Genomic DNA, 17,422 nt, shown 5'->3' with positions numbered 1-17,422 from the left:
TTATACAATTTCCACAATAAAACATCAAAATATTAACAAACTTTGTATGTTAAAGGTACAAAATGTAGACATTGTTTTTCTCACAGTGTTTTAACACGCTGTTTTTCAATTTTATTTCTGATTTAACAATCTTGGAAGGCAGAAAGCAAAAGATGGCTACACAAATACTTAGGGGCTTTTTAAGCTAAAAGGGCAGACAGTGCATTTTTTGGGTCTTGAACCGTTGGATTAAATCAACACGTTCTAATAAACTGTGGATCACTTTGACTTCGGCAATAGGGCTAGGTCAGTTTGATGGGCCAGGGCAGTGTATTTGATTAGAACATTAGTACCCAGTTGGATCCTTACATTTACTTCTTGCCAATATTGACCAACCCCCACACACCCATCACTCCTTCATCCTCTCACAACAAAACAGTTTACAGACCTGGGCATCTTAAAAATGTAAACATAAAGGGGACCAACGAGACCTGTTTAAAGTGAGGAATTCTGCCTTTTCACGATCAGGCATTTTATGAGTTGGATTCTCTTCAAAGATTGATGGTGATTCCTCTTCACTGTCAATCACATCATTTCCTAAAATAGGATTTAAAAATGAGAGCTTTGTTGACTTTCCTGAATAATTCAAATCTCACTCTTGCATTAATACACCTTTGAAACAAGTGCAGGAAACCATTCTCTTGTATTTCATTAGAGGGCACATGCTGAATGCTATTTTCTGAAGAGTTCATTCTACCACAGATGTAAGGAGATTGCACAGTCTCTACAAAGGTATCTTATGTTCCACAATTTGCACTAGGTTTCTCTGTTGACAAAAATCTGGGAGGTTTTTTTTAACTTGGAATAAAATTTGATTAGGAACAACTTCTGTACTTCCTAGACACCTGAAAAACCCAATGAGACCACTCAGGTTCTCCCACCAGATGTGAGGGAATTAAGTGAATGTAATGAATGCAGACTTCTGTTTGTCCAGAACTAGTCAGAGTATAAAGACCCACACAACTTCTAAATAAGGCTTCTCAAAGATCACGAAAGGAGGAGTTACTGGGAGGTGGACAACAGACAGGAGGCACAATTATCCATCTCCCAGCCCCAATACCTTCATTGTGTTGGTGGGTCTCTGCATCTGTTTCATTAATGCAAACAATCCCAGCTCTACTGGGAGAACACTCTCCAGAGATTAGCACAGTAACTAACTATTCACAGACCTCCAGTAATCAAGAGACAGTGCATCAACATCAATTTGTTCTCACCAGCTGACAAACTAAACCTGATCAAGGCTGATGCAGTGAGGAGCATGAGCTCAGCCACGCTGTGGAAGCCAAGTCCTAAAGTACTAAAGCAGTGCATATTGCAAGTCACTCACAGCTCCCATCCAGCACTGCACATCCAGGTTATAGAACTGAACTGTCATGGCTGAGAGGTTGATGTGTGTCATTGCACAAATCAGGAGCTTTTGCTTTGGAAGAATTTTAAACAAGTGGATGTTGTTGTTATACCTTGCTGTTGGTCCTTCTTCAGTGCAAGCTCTGCATGGGGAAATACTCTCTGTAAGGCTTGTAAAATTCTTTCCAATGTGTTTTCTAACAGTGGTTTTAAAATAGGTGATAGTGCTCGCCCAGGTGAAGCCACAGCCCTCTGTGAAGCTGGAACAGTCTTCTGCATGGCCATGACAAAATCCTTTGCTGTTATTTTAATGGAAGCAATGTCTAACTGCAGTTTCTCACTCCTTTCATAGATCTGAGGGTAGCGGCGGCGCAAGGCACAGAGTGCAGCTTCAGCACATAAGGCTTTAATATCAGCACCACAGTATCCTAATAAACAAAACAAGAGTCAAATGTTTTGTCAGGCTCAGGCAACACCAAAGTCAAGGCCAAGATTTCTAAAGTGCAACAATGAAAGACTTTGCATGCAGCCAAAAATTAAGAGGGTAAGAGAGAACTCTAAGAATTACTGCACTGCAGAGAAGTTTTGACATGTGCCTCACACACAGCCTGATATTTTGCACTAAGGAAGCAGCCCCCAAATCAAAACTTTAGTCCTGGGAAAGATGGCCTGAACTCATTCAGTGTTCTAAGAAAAAAAAGAAAACTGAAAGCAGCATCTGTCTTGGTTTGCTCCCAAGACATGCTAGATGTGTCACTGCCTTGCTCTACAGCAAGGCACAACAGCTCCAGTACTGCCTGTAACAAGCTCCAGTTCCCCATGACTCAAGCTGTGCAGTAACCTGCAGTGTTTTCAAACTCACCAACACATTTCTCAGCCAGCTCTTCAAGAAACTTGTCCAATGGCTTCAGGGTCCAGTCTCGTGTGTGAATTTTGAAAATCTCTTTTCTTGCCTGAAAAGAAGACACTTGCATTTTAGTTTGCCCTAAATTTTCTCTTCAAACAAACACAACACAAAACCCCCCAAACCCTCACACTAATACAAATACTTTTCTTATCTGCTAAACTCTGAAGTATTTTAATGGTCACTGAATATGCTGTTTTTTCAAGCAGGAAATTTCCTAGTTCTAAATTTGTTACATTAAACCTTTGCTGGGTGCTGCAATGAAGTAAAAGGCATTTACATCTTCCATAAAAAGTGAGTTTTCACAAGTGTGAGATCTAGAAAAAAACCACTGTAGTAAAAATCATCAAACTTAACTGTAAACAGATTTTTTACAGAGAATTCTCTCAAATTCAGCAAAATTTCATGGTGGCAGTCTCATTAGTTCATCAAATTTGCTCCTCTGACAGCTCATGCAAGGAAAAGTCCTAGCACTCCACTGCCAGTTGCTACTGTTACTGCCAAGTAGAACAATAATTATGACTCAAATTACTGTCACTCATACAGAAAATGTCAAATGCTGCCTATCCCTATCTCTGATCTTAGGACTTTCATTGAAGCATTTCGTGGTACAGACTAATTATGGCAGATTTCTAAAATTCCTCCACAGTGAGGAAGTGTTTTTTAGATCTGTTTCATGGCACCTCCTCTCCTGTTCCTGAGAGCAGATGAAAATGGGAGGAAAATGTTCATGTTAAATGCACTGTTTACTGCACTTTTACCAGCATTCAATTCAGCACTTTCCAAAAAGTGCTAAGAAAAATAACTATCAGTGATAGCCAGAAAGAAACACTGCATTCCAGTTTTGCTTGCTACCCCCACCCACAAGATGTTTTTCATTGTCTATTGTCATTGAACTGTAAGCTTCCCTAGCCCTGCACCTGTGCAGTGACTTCACATTTTTGTCCAAGTCCCTATTACTGAGTACCAGTAAGAACATCATTTCCTAACATACTTAATTGGTACCAGCCTGGATCAAAGTTTTTGTCACCAAAAAAGAATTCTTGTCTGGACATGATTTCTTTCAATTTCACAATGCTACAGCAGTACTTCTTAACTAATCCATGAAGTCATTTTTAAACATTTTGGTGAGTAGCAGCACCTCATTTTCTTCGCTGGGTGCAGAGAAACCAAAACTAATAATTAGAGGACTAACTACCTATTACAATCATCTTAATGATACATATTCAGTGCCAGGTCTGCCCTCCACAGTACAGCACAGTCTCTGCAGAGAGCCCTCTTTTGTCCAAGTAGTGCAATACTGAGGAGACTTTCACTGCTCCACAATCCTGCTGTGTTGCAGGGGTTTGTTACAAAGACTTTGCCAAATTAAGCACCGAGGTTGAGTTGAAGTTCTGACCTCTTTGTTTGGCAAGCCAAAGAGAAACTCTCGATCAAAGCGTCCCGGTCTTCGTAGAGCAGGATCTATGGAATCCAGCCTGTTGGTGGCTCCAATTACCACAACCTCTCCTCTGCTGTCTAAGCCATCCATAAGTGCCAGAAGTGTCGATACCACAGAGCTAAGAGAAGAATATGGTTTTACTCAGCAGTTAATTTTCTTCAGTTCCACATAATCATCAATGCTCACTCAGAAAGAACAACCTCTTATTGATAAAATGCTGACTAGAAAAAGACAAGTTATTTTAAGACATAACAAAATAAGGTAATACAGACCTTGTGCTGTTATAAAGTTTCATGAATGGTTTTTAATTACCATTTAAAGATTATCTGAAATCAAGTAGTACTAAATTACAGGTGGTTTTCAGGATAAATGAATATGTCACATCAAGTAATATAGGTTGTGGTCTTCCTTTCACAAAGAACGAGCAGCTTTTATGTTGATACAAAACATGCCCTACCTGTGAACTTGGTCTTGTTTACTGGACCGTACAGGAGCAAGACCGTCGATCTCATCAAAGAAAATAATGGAAGGCCGCATCTGGTAGGCCTACAGTGAAAACACAGGAATATGACATCAGCAAAACAGCACTGTTTGAGGAGAAATGCACAAACAACACTGTGCCTACAAAGTCACTGGAAGTAGATTTTTCAGACCAGCAGCAGGGATTTCTACTCATTGATCTAAAGCGGTGAAGTGTCAGGAGTAATAGAAGGCAGGAGCATAGGTCAACCCACTGAGATGGGTGACAGGAAAATCACACCACTGGTTTTTACAGCGATTTGGCAACCACCAAGAACAGAGCTGGGACTTAATTAAATTACAGGTTCTGGGAACAACCTTTGTTACAAGTTTCAAAACAACCATGCTTTCATCCTGCGTTTGTTTCCCTCTGATCAAAAGTCACCACTTCTTGAAACCTTTTTTTGCAGCTCTTTGGATTTTTCTTTCCTGAGGCAAAGAGCTGGGGATATGAGTTGCTTTGCAAGGTCTTCTTGACTGCTTTACTAATTTTTCCTAATGCATCTCAAGACTTCAAGCCTTTAAAAATGTTTCTGAAAAAGGAAACACTGACAATCCCACTTCAATGGAAGGAGTTGAAAAAAAAAAGCAAAAGAATTGTTCTTGAGCACAGTTACAGCTCAGACAGAACATAATGCACATTTGACCCGTACCTGATCAAACAACAAACGAAGCTGTCGTTCCGATTCCCCGACCCATTTACTCAGGCAGTCTGCACCTTTTCTCATAAAAAAGGCAACTCTCCTGTCACCTTGGCTACATTCATTAGCAAGTGCACGAGCAACCAATGTCTTTCCAGTCCCTGGTGGCCCATAGAATAGACAGCCTCTGCAATTAAAAAAAAAAAAATCATAGAAAAGTACCTGTTATCACCCTCATCCCTGAAGCACAGAACTGCTCTCTCCTAAACAAAGCTCTCTTCATTGTTTGTAATACTTTCAAAGTTACTGAAACCAAAGAATCTGAAGTTCTATTTCAATATACCATGACTGAATGTTGATGGGTCAGAATACATAAATCTAATAGTTAAATCTCTAGTGATTTCATTTCATAACACAGAACCCATTCACCTGTGCAAAAAGTGGACAGATGCAATTTTTTCAGCCAGCACTGCAAGGTTCTAGTTATAAGTCTAATCAATTTAAAGCTGATACTGGAACTCTTGAAAGAAGTGTTGGTACAACAGATAATTGAACTTCCACAAAACAAACTGCAGTTGACTACCACTTACAGACTGATCAAGTCCATCTGTATGTAAAACCCCAAACCACACTTCCCCCTTTTTGAAGGCAAAACACTTTTAAAACATAGTCTCACCACACTGCAAATCTTTGAACCTACAGGTATGCTGGATTTTATCAATTTTTTAAAAATTATTTTTTCTACTGCTAAAAAACCCCCAAACCACCAACATTTTAAATTCTGAAGTGTGGAAATATAACAATACTTCAGTTGAATATTTTCCTGAAAAATGGTGAATTAGAATTTAGTTTTAAATGGCATCCATTACCTTGGAGGTTGAATTTTGAACCTTTCAAAGACTTCTGGATAAAGCAATGGAAAAACAACCATCTCTTTTAAAGCTGAAATGTGGTCAGCAAGACCACCAACACCGTCAAATCGTACCTAAAGATGAAGACAAGAGAACACATTTTAGATGTTAAAGCTGCAACTTCGATCAAGTTCCATCAGAAATTAGAAGTTGGCACAAAGGAAACTTTCATGCCAAATTTCAGACTGCTTGAAAGAGAACTGTAAGCTAAGGCAGTTATAGACAGACATTACAGTATGAAAGCTTTCCTAATTACTGAAAATGTCTGACACAAGTATATTACAAGAAGTAAATATACTTACTGAGCAGTCTATTTGCACTGGATCAACATCAGCCAGGCTCACTCCGATTTTCATGCGGTCTTTGTGAACTCCCTTCAAGTCACTTTTCCGAAAGTTGACAGGAGACCTGATTTGAATTAAGGAGAAAAAGAAAGGTGCTTTCTGACTTACGGATTTTTAATTTTCTAACAATAACAAGTGAATGCAGAAGATCTTATAAATGAGTGTAAACTTCCTGAATTGTTAAATATTTGTTCCAGCTGCTTTATGTTTAATGTCTGTGAGTAAAGAAAGGAAATTGGTTGCTCCAGATACTAAACTGAGTTAATTATTTTAACAACTCTCAGCACTTATAAATATCCATGCCAGTCAACAGAGCATATGTAGGAATACAAACTCAGAACAAGTTATTCCTCACGTGCAGACAATGGACTGACAATGATTCGTGTGAGGAAGAAAACTGCCCCTCCCAATCCCCAAACACACTAATACTTTTCAAATACTTTTAACTTCAACATTCAAAAAGCTACAGCCCAAAACAATACTTATTCCAGTTGGTTTTATTATAACTGGCTGCCTATCACTGTCAGTCCTTCCCAAGGCCTGTGGAACCTGTGTGCCTGTAGACTGCTCTGAAAAACATCTGAGACATCAGGCTGAAAACTTATTTGTTAGACTGTTACTAAAATAGTTTTCCTAGAGTATTTGTTAAGAAACCAAATTTGCGTCATTTCCTCTATTTATAACATCCTCTGTTATAGTGGCTCTCTCTCCAAATCAGCTACTATAAAGCAAAAGAGCAGCAGAATTTTACATTAAGAAATTTCATCAAAGTGTTGCTACCCCCATTGCCACTCAATCAAATTGCTTATTAAATAAATTCTAAAAATCCAGTTGTAGAGAGCACAGTTACAGTTGTATCAACAGATATGATTGCCAGAATTTAGAAAATGAACAAGAGGAAGATGGTAACACTTCATAGGAAGATGTGAAGTCCTCCCAAGTAGTCTCCTTCCTCCCCTGTTCGACAATTGCATTAACCTTCTTAAATTTCTGTTCTTCCTCTGCCTCTCAAAATCCTGTTCATCATCAGATGAGGAAGAGGAATCACTGCTGGGGACTGTGTGTCTCTGTCTGCAAACAATCAAACAAACAATTAAAAAAATTAAAATAAATACCAAGTAATATCAAAATTTAAATGAACACTATCTCAGTTTACTTTGAGATCTAGTAAATTTCCAGGTTATTGTATTCCTTATGAATCTGATTTCAAACTACATTATGTGATTTTCCTCGTGACAGCAAAATTTGATTTTTATTAGGAAGGGAAAAAGTTTAAACAGTAAGTGAAGAAATTTCTTAACCAAGTTATTTCTCTTTTTGTCCACATGCTCCCACACAAATGAAGTTTCACTCAGTATTATGTATCTCCTCTGTGAAACACCAATCCTTTAATTTCAAAATCTGGTTTCAAAACTCCCTCCTTCTATAACTGCCTGCTTCCAAGGATGCTAAAGAAGGCGCTCCTATCTAGCAAGGAATGGCATTCAACACTTGCAGGATGCTAAACCTATTTGTCATTACTACTGCAATTTGTAATTTAGAATTTCATTTAGCAATTTTCTTGCTTTAGGTATACTTTCTTACAGAAACTTGAACTGATTCCAAAGAGAAACCAGAATCAGTACCTGAGTGATCAAAAAAAATTATTATAAAAGAAAATAATTTGCATCCTTCAAGATAAAACAGTTGGAGATTTTCAGAGAGAGATTTTGGCTTCAATTTCAGAACAAATTAATTCAGTTAGACAATCTTATCATCATCACAAAAACTGCATTTTCTAATAAAATCTAATGGCCAGTAAAAAGGATGGGCTTCCCCCAATATTTGCTTTCCTTATACTCTCAGACTACCACAGCAATAATCATACTGTTAATATCTAGTTACCCTGAGTCCAAAACCCCTTGAAATCAGTATCCGGACATGTGACTGACAGCACTACTGAGAAAGAACTACCACTAACCAAACTCATACCTGTTAGTTCCCTTGCATGAGCCTCTCTGTCTGACAGGTGACCTGTCTGAAAAATACATCTTACGTTGTTTTGGTTCTGTTAAAAGAAAAAAAAATGGAATAATGTTACAAACAAGTTTAAGAGAAAGCAGGATAATAAAAGAGGCGGAGAATGGGATGTGTATCAACCATCTCTAAGTCCTGGGGAAATTTTAAGGGTGGGGAGGAAGAGGTTATTTTTTAAAATCAGTGCACAATAAAAGCAAAAACATACACACTTGAGTTTTAAGAACTGAAAACTGCAAGAGTAAGTCATCAAGTCTATTCAATTACTATTCTTTCACGGATCCATAGGTAGTATTTTTATTGAAAAACAATAAAGATGCCAAAAACCAAAGAAATAGAATGTACACAGGATATATGCATTTAACAAAATTGCAGGTAAGATATTTAAATAGAAGTTGCATGTGTATGTATTTTCATTCTTAAAAAACCCCATAACACTCTCACTTCCATGGAAGAAATTGTCTTTCAAGGGAAGCTGTGCCTTTCACCTACTTTGCAGTGGAGCTTGATAGCGCTCCACGGTTTTCCTCTGCCGGAAGGAGTAACGCTTCCGATTGTCTTCACCATCGTCTTCTTTGGCTTCGCTTTCTTCTGAGGAACCCCCTGCACATCAACATTGCATTGCACTGTTTAAGTACTGTTGCTAATTATATTAAATTCAAAATGCACTACATCATGTGTATTCCCACCAGTCCACAACCTTTTCTGCTGTAAGCTCTTTGGACAAACAACAACTTCTCTTTTCCTCTGAAAACCTGTTCTGAGCTCACTACTGTACAGCCCTGGAGTCTGTGACTGTGGCTTGTAATGTCAGTAGCAGCACAGTTTCTTTTTAATAGATGAGAAATAGTTCATCTATTGAGCAGTACATGAACTACATGAGTAGTTCATCCCATCTCAGTTAATTAAGACAAAGCTTTTGGCTAAAGCATAGTCAAGAAAACTTAACACAGACTTATCCAATAATGCTACCTTGGTTATCAGCTATTTCTTCATCAGTCCGTTCCATATCGAGGCTTTCCTTGGAAAAAGAAAAAAAAAAGAAACATGAAAGACCAGTCACAAATAACAGAATACCTGTGGGCATATTTGGTGCCTATACAGTATCATTACCAAGGCACTCCATATACAGAGAAGATTTAATTATTGTACAGCAAGAGAGAACAGGAACATCATTCTGGTACCCAAGGTTAGTAAGATTAATAACAAGGGTTTCCACTCTAAGATAAGAATGCAGATCCAAACAAAAAAGTCTATGAAAGCAGGCTATGATGACGTTGAAAAACCAAAGTGACTGCCATTCAGAAGGACACTAGACTAACTTAATTTAATAAATCAAAACTAAAACAGAGGAAATATGATTGCTGTCTATCATTTTAACATGCATTCTTCTTGGGGAAGGGCAATAATTTCCCTATGTGAAATAGGCTACTTATACAAAAACAGCATAATAAATTAGTATCTACTTCTTCTGTGTCGTGGAACTCCTCCAGGTCTCCCATCCTTCGCCGTCTACGCATCTTCTCCATGTCATCCATTTTTTGCAAGACTGCTTCTGCAGTACTAAGATACAAAGTTGACATATGAAAGTAAAAATAGGCAAGTACAAAAAAAGCCCATTTAGAACAGCACACATAACCATCGTATTTTAATAGTGTGCACAACGCAAGTCATTGACAGCCAAATTTTTCAACACTACTTAAGAATTAGGTCAAATGTTGACTTTTTATAGAGAGAATTAAGAACAAATGTAGGAGTATTTGCAAACGTACATTGTTTTCAGGTTTATTTTCCCCCTGTTGCTGAACACAGTAAAAAAAACTCCAACTATTTCAGTAGGACAAAAGAATTCTGAAGATAACAGTAAAGTAACAAAGCAATTATGGCAGTTTTTCATAGCTCTTAGGTTGCTCTGCATGATAGCATTGAATCACTTGGTTCACAGCTTCTTCAGACAACAGATTGCTTTTCTACACTGCTATTTAAATTTCATGTTGATTTTCAATGACTACTTATGCTAGACACAAGGTCTTACTGCTGTTACTTTGCAAACCTTACAGAAAAGAAATTTCAGTTTGGGCTTCCCAGAGGGAATTAAGCCACAGACAGGCAGAAACACTTGCTTCACTTTGCCAGTATCCAACTTTACTTAGTATCTTAAGTTAAATCTACTGAAAGTCACAACATAAACTGATTGTTTTGGTTCAATTTTTATAAGCCTACTCAGCCCATACATACCAGATCAGTTGCTCAAAATCCCAACCTGACCTTGATCACTTCCAGGGAGGGGACATCCACAGCTACTCCAGGCAACCTATTCCAGTGCCTCACCACCCTTTACAGTAAGCAATTTCTTCCTAACATCCCATCACTCAGCTGTAGCACATACATAGCAGCTCACAGGAAATCTCAGCCTGACCAGTGAATGCAAGTAGCTCTTGCTGCCAGGAAAAATAATACCTTTTCCTATTGTCAAAAAAGGAGAAAGTCGGGTTGCTAATAAGGCTCATCATAGTAGCTTTGCAAGATGGTAAGAAAATCCTCCTTACTTTGTTATAAGTTTGTCAAACAGAACAGATTCATTTGTGGTGGTGTAACGGCTTTGCTGAAGTCTGCAGCTGCGGCGAACCTCCAAATCCCCATTTTCTTCAGGGACTTGCTCTGCAGCTTTTGTGTCAGCTCTGGTCTTCAGTGTTCTGGACACTAAAATGCAATAATACGTAAAACTTTCTGTGATGGAAATTATGACAATCCCTTTATTTCACTCCTGCTCTAGGAAAATGTAAATGCCTTTTATTTGAAAAATTTAAACACTGAATTGAAAGTTGTTTTTGTGATCACAGCATTCAATTTAAAGGAATCCTGCTTAAACTACATATTTAAAAGTGTGATTTGTATAGCAGCTTTTTAGTAGACTGGACCAAGCTGATGAAAACAGACACCTGGCTTTTGTTCCAGGTAGGACACAAATTTTTTCCAGTTAGCTCTCTCTGGGAAAGTGAAAACAACAAAGTCTATCTCTAAGGTGTTGTCTCTCCATTCATGTAAAATTGTATCCAATAGATTTTTCTAAAAATTGCTTATATGAGAGGTCTCTTCTAAAAATGCATGGTTTTGGTACACTGTCTAAGCATGCATCATTTTTATTTTCTGCACCATGACACAAAAGCCCTAGAAGACAAGAAACGCCTCAAGATAAACTCCCAAATATAAAGAACTCAAAAATGCTTGCTTTAAAAGAGATCTGTCCAATATTTATTAGACAGCATCTTTTGCTCTGGATTTATGACTTGTACTATCATTAAAACTCTTAAGAGAGGTCAGTGAGAGAGTAACAGATGTATCATCATGTCATTTTAAACACAGGTAGGTTTGATCTCATCACCACCAACTATAAAACTAACTTTGAGCTCAGTAAATTATAATTTACATTGCCCAAGAGCTTGAGTTACTACACACAAAGTGCATTTTGAGTCCCTTCCCACATTCAGCCTGTAGCTGGCACAATGCTGCCTGGAGCTACAGGACTTTCTCAGCCTCACAGCACCAAGGCTGCTTGTGTATTTAGCATGGCAAGTCAGATCAAAGGTGAAATGCTCAAATTCAGGGACACCCTCCCCCTGCCAGTGTGCCTCTCAGGAGTGAATGACTTTATATTTGACTTGTGTTACAGTACTGCAGTATCCCCTCCTACCTAGAAGACTGATTTACAGTTAACCTGTAAAGTTAACCAGTTCTGCAGACTCCAGAAAATCACTGTCACAACGAAACATGAGCTAAGGAACAGATACTTTAACACCTGAAAATTCAGGAATTCACACTGCATTCTTCCCAAGCCTGCAAGGAATTAATAGCATCTCCTCCTATTTGCAACTACCTCTTTTCATGAAACTCAGATAGGAAATTCCTATCTTTGTTATATCTATTCTCACAACTTCAGGTGATTTTGGCTGACGAGTTCAGAAGTTTTTGGGGCCAAGTTAAATGGACAAAGTGACCAAATGCAATCCTTCTCAGAAATCTGGCTAAAAAGGAATCCTAAGGAATTATCTCTACTTACCTTCTTTGTAGTCTTCCTTTTTTGGGCCTGATTTTGGCTTTGCCAATTGCCTACATTAAGAAAGAGAAGAGAAGAAAGGAGAACAGAATTTGTACTAGAAGTCCTGTACAGAAGTATTGAATCACATTGCATTGCACCTTTCCCTCTCAGCACTGGCGAACTTTAATCTGGTGCTCCATGTCATGCAAAGAAAGAGCTGTGGACTCCAGGGAAGATTTGGATCCCGAGTCTGCTGTGTACCATATACAGGCAGCTCTCTAAGGACAGGTATTTCCTAGTGTGCTCATCTTGATATCTCAATAGGGCAGGTAATATCTCAGTAACCAAAGAGGAGGAGAGGTCTCAAAGGACCTGGGAGGAGATACATGCCTTTTATAGAACCAGAACACTTCTACTAAGAAGAGTGATTCTAGTTCTAAGGCACTGGCATTAACATATTTATATTCCCTTGTGGGTTTTTAGCTGTAGATTTATCATGATGTGACTCACTGTGCATGCTTTCACTTTTCCTTTTCATTCTATGACTTAAATAGAGATTGAACAGCTAGAAATACAATACCTTGAAAAGTGTCGATTGACATTTTCACTTAATATTTCCATGCTTTTGTCAAAGCTAGAGTCTGAACAGTGCGGCATGTTTTTTCTCATCGACCTTAAACAGTGTCCATTGAAACATTCAATGTTGCCAGAGGAAAATTTCTAGGAAAAGAAGGAAGAATGTATTTAGCTGAACCACTTATATTGCCTCATTTGATCAAGTTTAGTCTGTTACACTCCTGATTCAAGAGAGTTGCAACTAATAGCAGGTAAGCCTCCAACCACTTCTGCACCAAGAACTAGTTCTGATGAAAAACACCACACCAGATTGCAAAGAAAAAACCCAAAATCCTTGCTTTCAAACTTGGTTCAATGACCCCAGTAACCAAAATCTCACCCATAATATGCAGTTGTTCCACCCATTTGGGAAGGGCCCAAAGTTACACTACAAAAGGAGGGTTTGGGGCAAAAAAAAAACAAACAAAAAAACCCAACAAGCAAACAAATAAGCAACAACAGAGAGAGAAAGGAAAGCTCCTCTACTTGCTTTGGATCAGCTGATGGACTGTGTCACTCCTTGTCCCTGAAGGGACACCTTTAGGTGAGCTTTGTGCCTCCCAGCTGTCTTGGAGCAGACCTGGGAACTTAGATCTATTGCTTTTTTAGCTATTTACTTAGATCTATTGCTAATAGATCTCTATCACTATTCCTTCTGTAACAGCACATGTTAACACTCTGTAGCAGGTGCATTTACCACCAGCATTTCAGAATCTGCTTTCCTGTTGCTTCAACTACCTGCACTATTTGTGAGTCTGGATCCAGAAGTTTCTATGAACTCAGCCAGAGTGATGGTGTCCAATGGGCTTTAATCAGAACTCGGGCCCAGCTGTACCCAGCTCTTCTGACCTCTGAGGAGCAGCTGGAACCCAAGTGCGTTCATTTTCTGCTAGATTTCTGTATCTTTAATGCAACAGAAAAAACTCCTAGTACTGGGATTAAAATCTTTTTAGAGGAGTTTTCCTCCTTTGTTTCATTTATAATGGCATTCAGAGGAATGTAAAAAGATTTCCTTCAGGAGAGTAGCATTTGTCCACAGAAAACCAAAGGGAACTCAAGATACAATTCCTCGTGGTTGCCCATGTTGGTGTTTCTGCAAGGAGGATGCTCTTGACTTTTACAGTGTGAGGAAAGCTGTGATGACCACTGGAAGCAGCTTGTTCCATTTACAACCCAAGGTCTCATGACGAGTAGCCAAACTAAATCTCACACTGAAAAGGGCAGAACACAGACCAGATTATTGTACCTCTTCACAATAATGTTACCAAGAGTTGCAATGTTGCAATTCCACTCACTGATGGAGATGATGAGTGAAGAAGGACCACAAGGATGTCATGAGGTTATGCAGGGAGAAAATTGCAAGGGCCACAGCTCAAACAGAATTTAATCTGACTACTGCTGTAAAAGACAACAGAAAATATCAGCAAGAAAAGGAAGACTAGAATAGAATCTCCATCCTTCACTTGATGCACAGGCAAACGTGTGTCAATGGATGAAGAAAAAGCAGAAGTACTTTGCCTCAGTCTTTAACAGAAAGACCAGCAGCCCTCATGGTACCCAGACAGGGAGGAGAGCAGAATGAAGCCCCCATAATCCAGGAGGAAACAGTCAGTGTCCTGCTACACCACCTGGACACCCACAGGCCCCAACGGGATCCCACCCAAGGGTGCACAGGGAGCTGGCAGAGGAGCTTGCCAAGTCACTTTCATAGACTCACAAAGGTTGGAGAAGACCCCCAAGATCGAGTACAACCTTTGAATGATCATCACCTTGTGAACAAAAACACAGCACTAAGTGCCACATCCAGTTATTTCTTGAACACTTCCAGGGGTGGTGACTCCACACTTCCCTGCACAGCCTGTTACAAAATATAATCACCTTTTTTGTGAAAAATTTCTTCCTGATGTCCAACCTGAGCCTTCCCTGGTGCAGCCGGAGGCTATGTCCTCTTGGCCTCTCAGAGTTACCTGAGAGAAGAGGCTGATCACCTACAACCTCCTTTCAGGGAGTTCTAGAGGTCATAAAGTCTTCCCTGAGTCTCCTTTTCTCCAGGTTGAACAGCCCTAGCTCTCTCATCTGCTCCTCCTATGACTTACTTTCTAGACCTTTCCCCAGCTCTGTTGTCTTTCTCAGGATGCATTCCAACGCCTCAATGTCTTTCTTGTCATGAGAGGCCAGAACTGGACACAGGATTCGAGGCGTGGCCTCACCAGTGCTGAGCACAGCAATCACTGCCCTGGTCCTGCTGCCTGATACAGAATGGCCAGGCAAAAAGTGAACTCTGGAGCAAACTGCCCTCAAATGTAGGTCACAAGAACAAACTTGTTCAGCTTGGGGAATTACACTGGAGTTCTAGATCTGGAGATACACAGCTTCCAAAAGGATAGCAGCCACTTTGGATCTCACTGAGAGAATCATTCATGAAACTTACTGGGACTGGAAACCTGGAAGAGAATAAACTCAGCACATGTTGATTTACCTTAGATCTCCTGTTGTATGCTTCTTATTGTCTATGGATAAAATGAGCTGTATAACTAAAGAGAAACCATATGCTGATATCAGAAAAAAAAAGCACAAGCTGCCACCACCAAGTCCTTGCACATCAGCAGGACAGGAAAGAGGCATCAGGACTTGAACATGAAGCCAGCACCAGTTCTCATGATCTGTCAGATGGAGCACTTCTACATTACTCTACAGTTAAAACCCCCAGCAGAGTCCAGCATCTTACAAATGAGATAATGACTTCACGCACAAAGCATGGGAAAGATCTAAAAAGGAAGGAAAAAAACCCCAAAAAACAAACAAACCCAAAGCAAAGAACAACCTTACAACCAGTTTCATAACAATGATTCTGCTTTGTTTTTAGGGATGACTTTACATTTGGCTTCCTCATTCCTGTTTGCCACACTGAGAATACATGCCAGCAGTGTTATCTGCCTAATGCTGCACAGCCTTCCCTCATGGGCAAAGGCTCAACGAGCCCCCAACAACCATTTCTAGTGGAGACTGCAAAAACAAAGCAGTGATCCTTAAGCAGATCCCATGACTCTTTGGAAGGGGGGGAGAAAACCCCACCACTGCAAGGACTTTTTCCTTCTTAGTTCAGTAGTCTTGACTATAATGGCAAAAATTATAAAAATATAAAATTAATCCATACAACTGAGACTCCTGAAAGACTTCTGCTTGAAGGAAACTGAGTCTTTGAGAAGCATCACTCCAGGGCAAGGCCCCCCTAAAGAGCAGACCACTTCTGGGTCGGATCTGGTCTGCTTTATTTGTCATAGAAATGCAGGACAGCCTGCAGAGTAGAGCCTGACTTGGAAATAGCATAGGAAAGTTTTAGTTTTTTGAAGGCTATGTTAAAAACAATGGAAATCGAAAGGATTCGGTTATTAGAGTTGCAATGCTGAAATGCAGAGACCACAGGCCACTTGATATCTGTCCTATACCATTGTGCAAGTTGTCTGTCTCTCTTCTAGTAGGGTAGATCAAGATTATAGAAAGCTTAAGTAACATTTTCACCGGTTTAGGTTATGCACTTTAATTAAGTACAAACGAGCCCTGATTTCTAACCATTCTAACCACTCTATCAGCATTACTGCAACTAAAGCAAAGAGCTTTCTAGGATCTTTTCAAGATCTTATCTTTTTCAGATAAAGAACTGAACCAAAATAAACGGGGATGAGGAATGACGTACAACACACCAAACCATGAGGCGATGCAGGTTTGTATTCCCAGAGCCTGGCTCTCAGCACGCTGCCACAGCCCCCGACCAGGGCTTGTGCCGAGCCCCCTTCAGCCGCGGAGCGGCCGGGAACGGGGCTGGGCCGCTGCTTCTTCACACACCTCAAACCGCAGCCGCTTGCCCCCAAACACTCGATTCTCCCTTCTTTTACCTCCACGGAACACCACCCCCAGCGCTTTCTCAGCTCCTCCCAGCAGCTCCGGGCCAGCACCGGCTCCCCCCCGCCGCCTCTCCGGGCCCGCAGCCCAGTGCTGCCCGCCAGGCCGTGCTCGTCCCCACCCCCACCCGGCACTCACGGCCTCCTCGGCTCTCCTGGTCCCCCTGGACAGCGCGGCCCTGGCGGACCCGGAGCGCGTCCATACGCGGTGGCTCCTGAGCACGGGGGGCTCCAGGGAGATGAACTCGGAGCTGGAGTCCAGGAGGTCGAAGGGTGGCCGGCGACAGCGGCTGTCGCGGGCGGCCATGCGGGGCGGGCGGGTAGCGCTGCTCCGCAGGACCACCATGGCGAGGGGGAGCGGACCCGCGCCCGCCCGGCCGTGCGCGCCGCCCGGATCCCTCCGCCGCGCTCTCTCCCGGCCCGCTCTTCCCTGCGGCCGCTACTCCCGGCCCGCGCGGCGGAAGGACTCGCGGCGCACTGCGGCTCACCGCGCCACACACGTTTGGCGCCGAAAACTCGGAGCGCTGCGCCCGCGGCGCGGGCTGGGGCGGGGCTGGCTCCGCCTCGTCCCGCCTCGTCCCGCCTCGTCCCGCCTCGTCCCGCCTCGTCCCGCCTCGTCCCGCCTCGTCCCGCCTCGTCCCGCCTCGTCCCGCCTCGTCCCGCCTCGTCCCGCCTCGTCCCGCCTCGTCCCGCCTCGTCCCGCC

The 17,422-nt window shown here is 41.2% G+C and overlaps 1 protein-coding gene across 1 annotated transcript in view; it reads right to left on the bottom strand.

Annotated features, from left to right (window-relative positions):
• The window catches only part of ATAD2 (ATPase family AAA domain containing 2), a 30,650-nt gene extending 13,444 nt beyond the window's left edge, over window positions 1-17,206 (bottom strand). The window contains exons 1-17 of the mRNA XM_063417684.1: window positions 16,858-17,206; window positions 12,782-12,921; window positions 12,223-12,272; window positions 10,712-10,865; window positions 9,629-9,725; window positions 9,135-9,183; window positions 8,655-8,765; window positions 8,118-8,193; window positions 7,125-7,217; window positions 6,105-6,210; window positions 5,761-5,876; window positions 4,904-5,078; window positions 4,189-4,277; window positions 3,690-3,849; window positions 2,249-2,339; window positions 1,500-1,814; window positions 471-576 (exon numbers count right to left, since the gene is read on the bottom strand). Coding sequence (XP_063273754.1) covers window positions 471-576; window positions 1,500-1,814; window positions 2,249-2,339; window positions 3,690-3,849; window positions 4,189-4,277; window positions 4,904-5,078; window positions 5,761-5,876; window positions 6,105-6,210; window positions 7,125-7,217; window positions 8,118-8,193; window positions 8,655-8,765; window positions 9,135-9,183; window positions 9,629-9,725; window positions 10,712-10,865; window positions 12,223-12,272; window positions 12,782-12,921; window positions 16,858-17,064 — 2,135 coding nt within the window. The 5' untranslated portion in view covers window positions 17,065-17,206. The remainder of the gene's footprint in view (window positions 1-470; window positions 577-1,499; window positions 1,815-2,248; window positions 2,340-3,689; window positions 3,850-4,188; window positions 4,278-4,903; window positions 5,079-5,760; window positions 5,877-6,104; window positions 6,211-7,124; window positions 7,218-8,117; window positions 8,194-8,654; window positions 8,766-9,134; window positions 9,184-9,628; window positions 9,726-10,711; window positions 10,866-12,222; window positions 12,273-12,781; window positions 12,922-16,857) is intronic.
• Window positions 17,207-17,422: the final 216 nt, after the last annotated feature.

Source organism: Prinia subflava, chromosome 1 (assembly GCF_021018805.1).
Source record: "Prinia subflava isolate CZ2003 ecotype Zambia chromosome 1, Cam_Psub_1.2, whole genome shotgun sequence".
NCBI lineage: Eukaryota > Metazoa > Chordata > Aves > Passeriformes > Cisticolidae > Prinia > Prinia subflava.
This window is presented reverse-complemented; position numbering and strand designations above follow the sequence as displayed.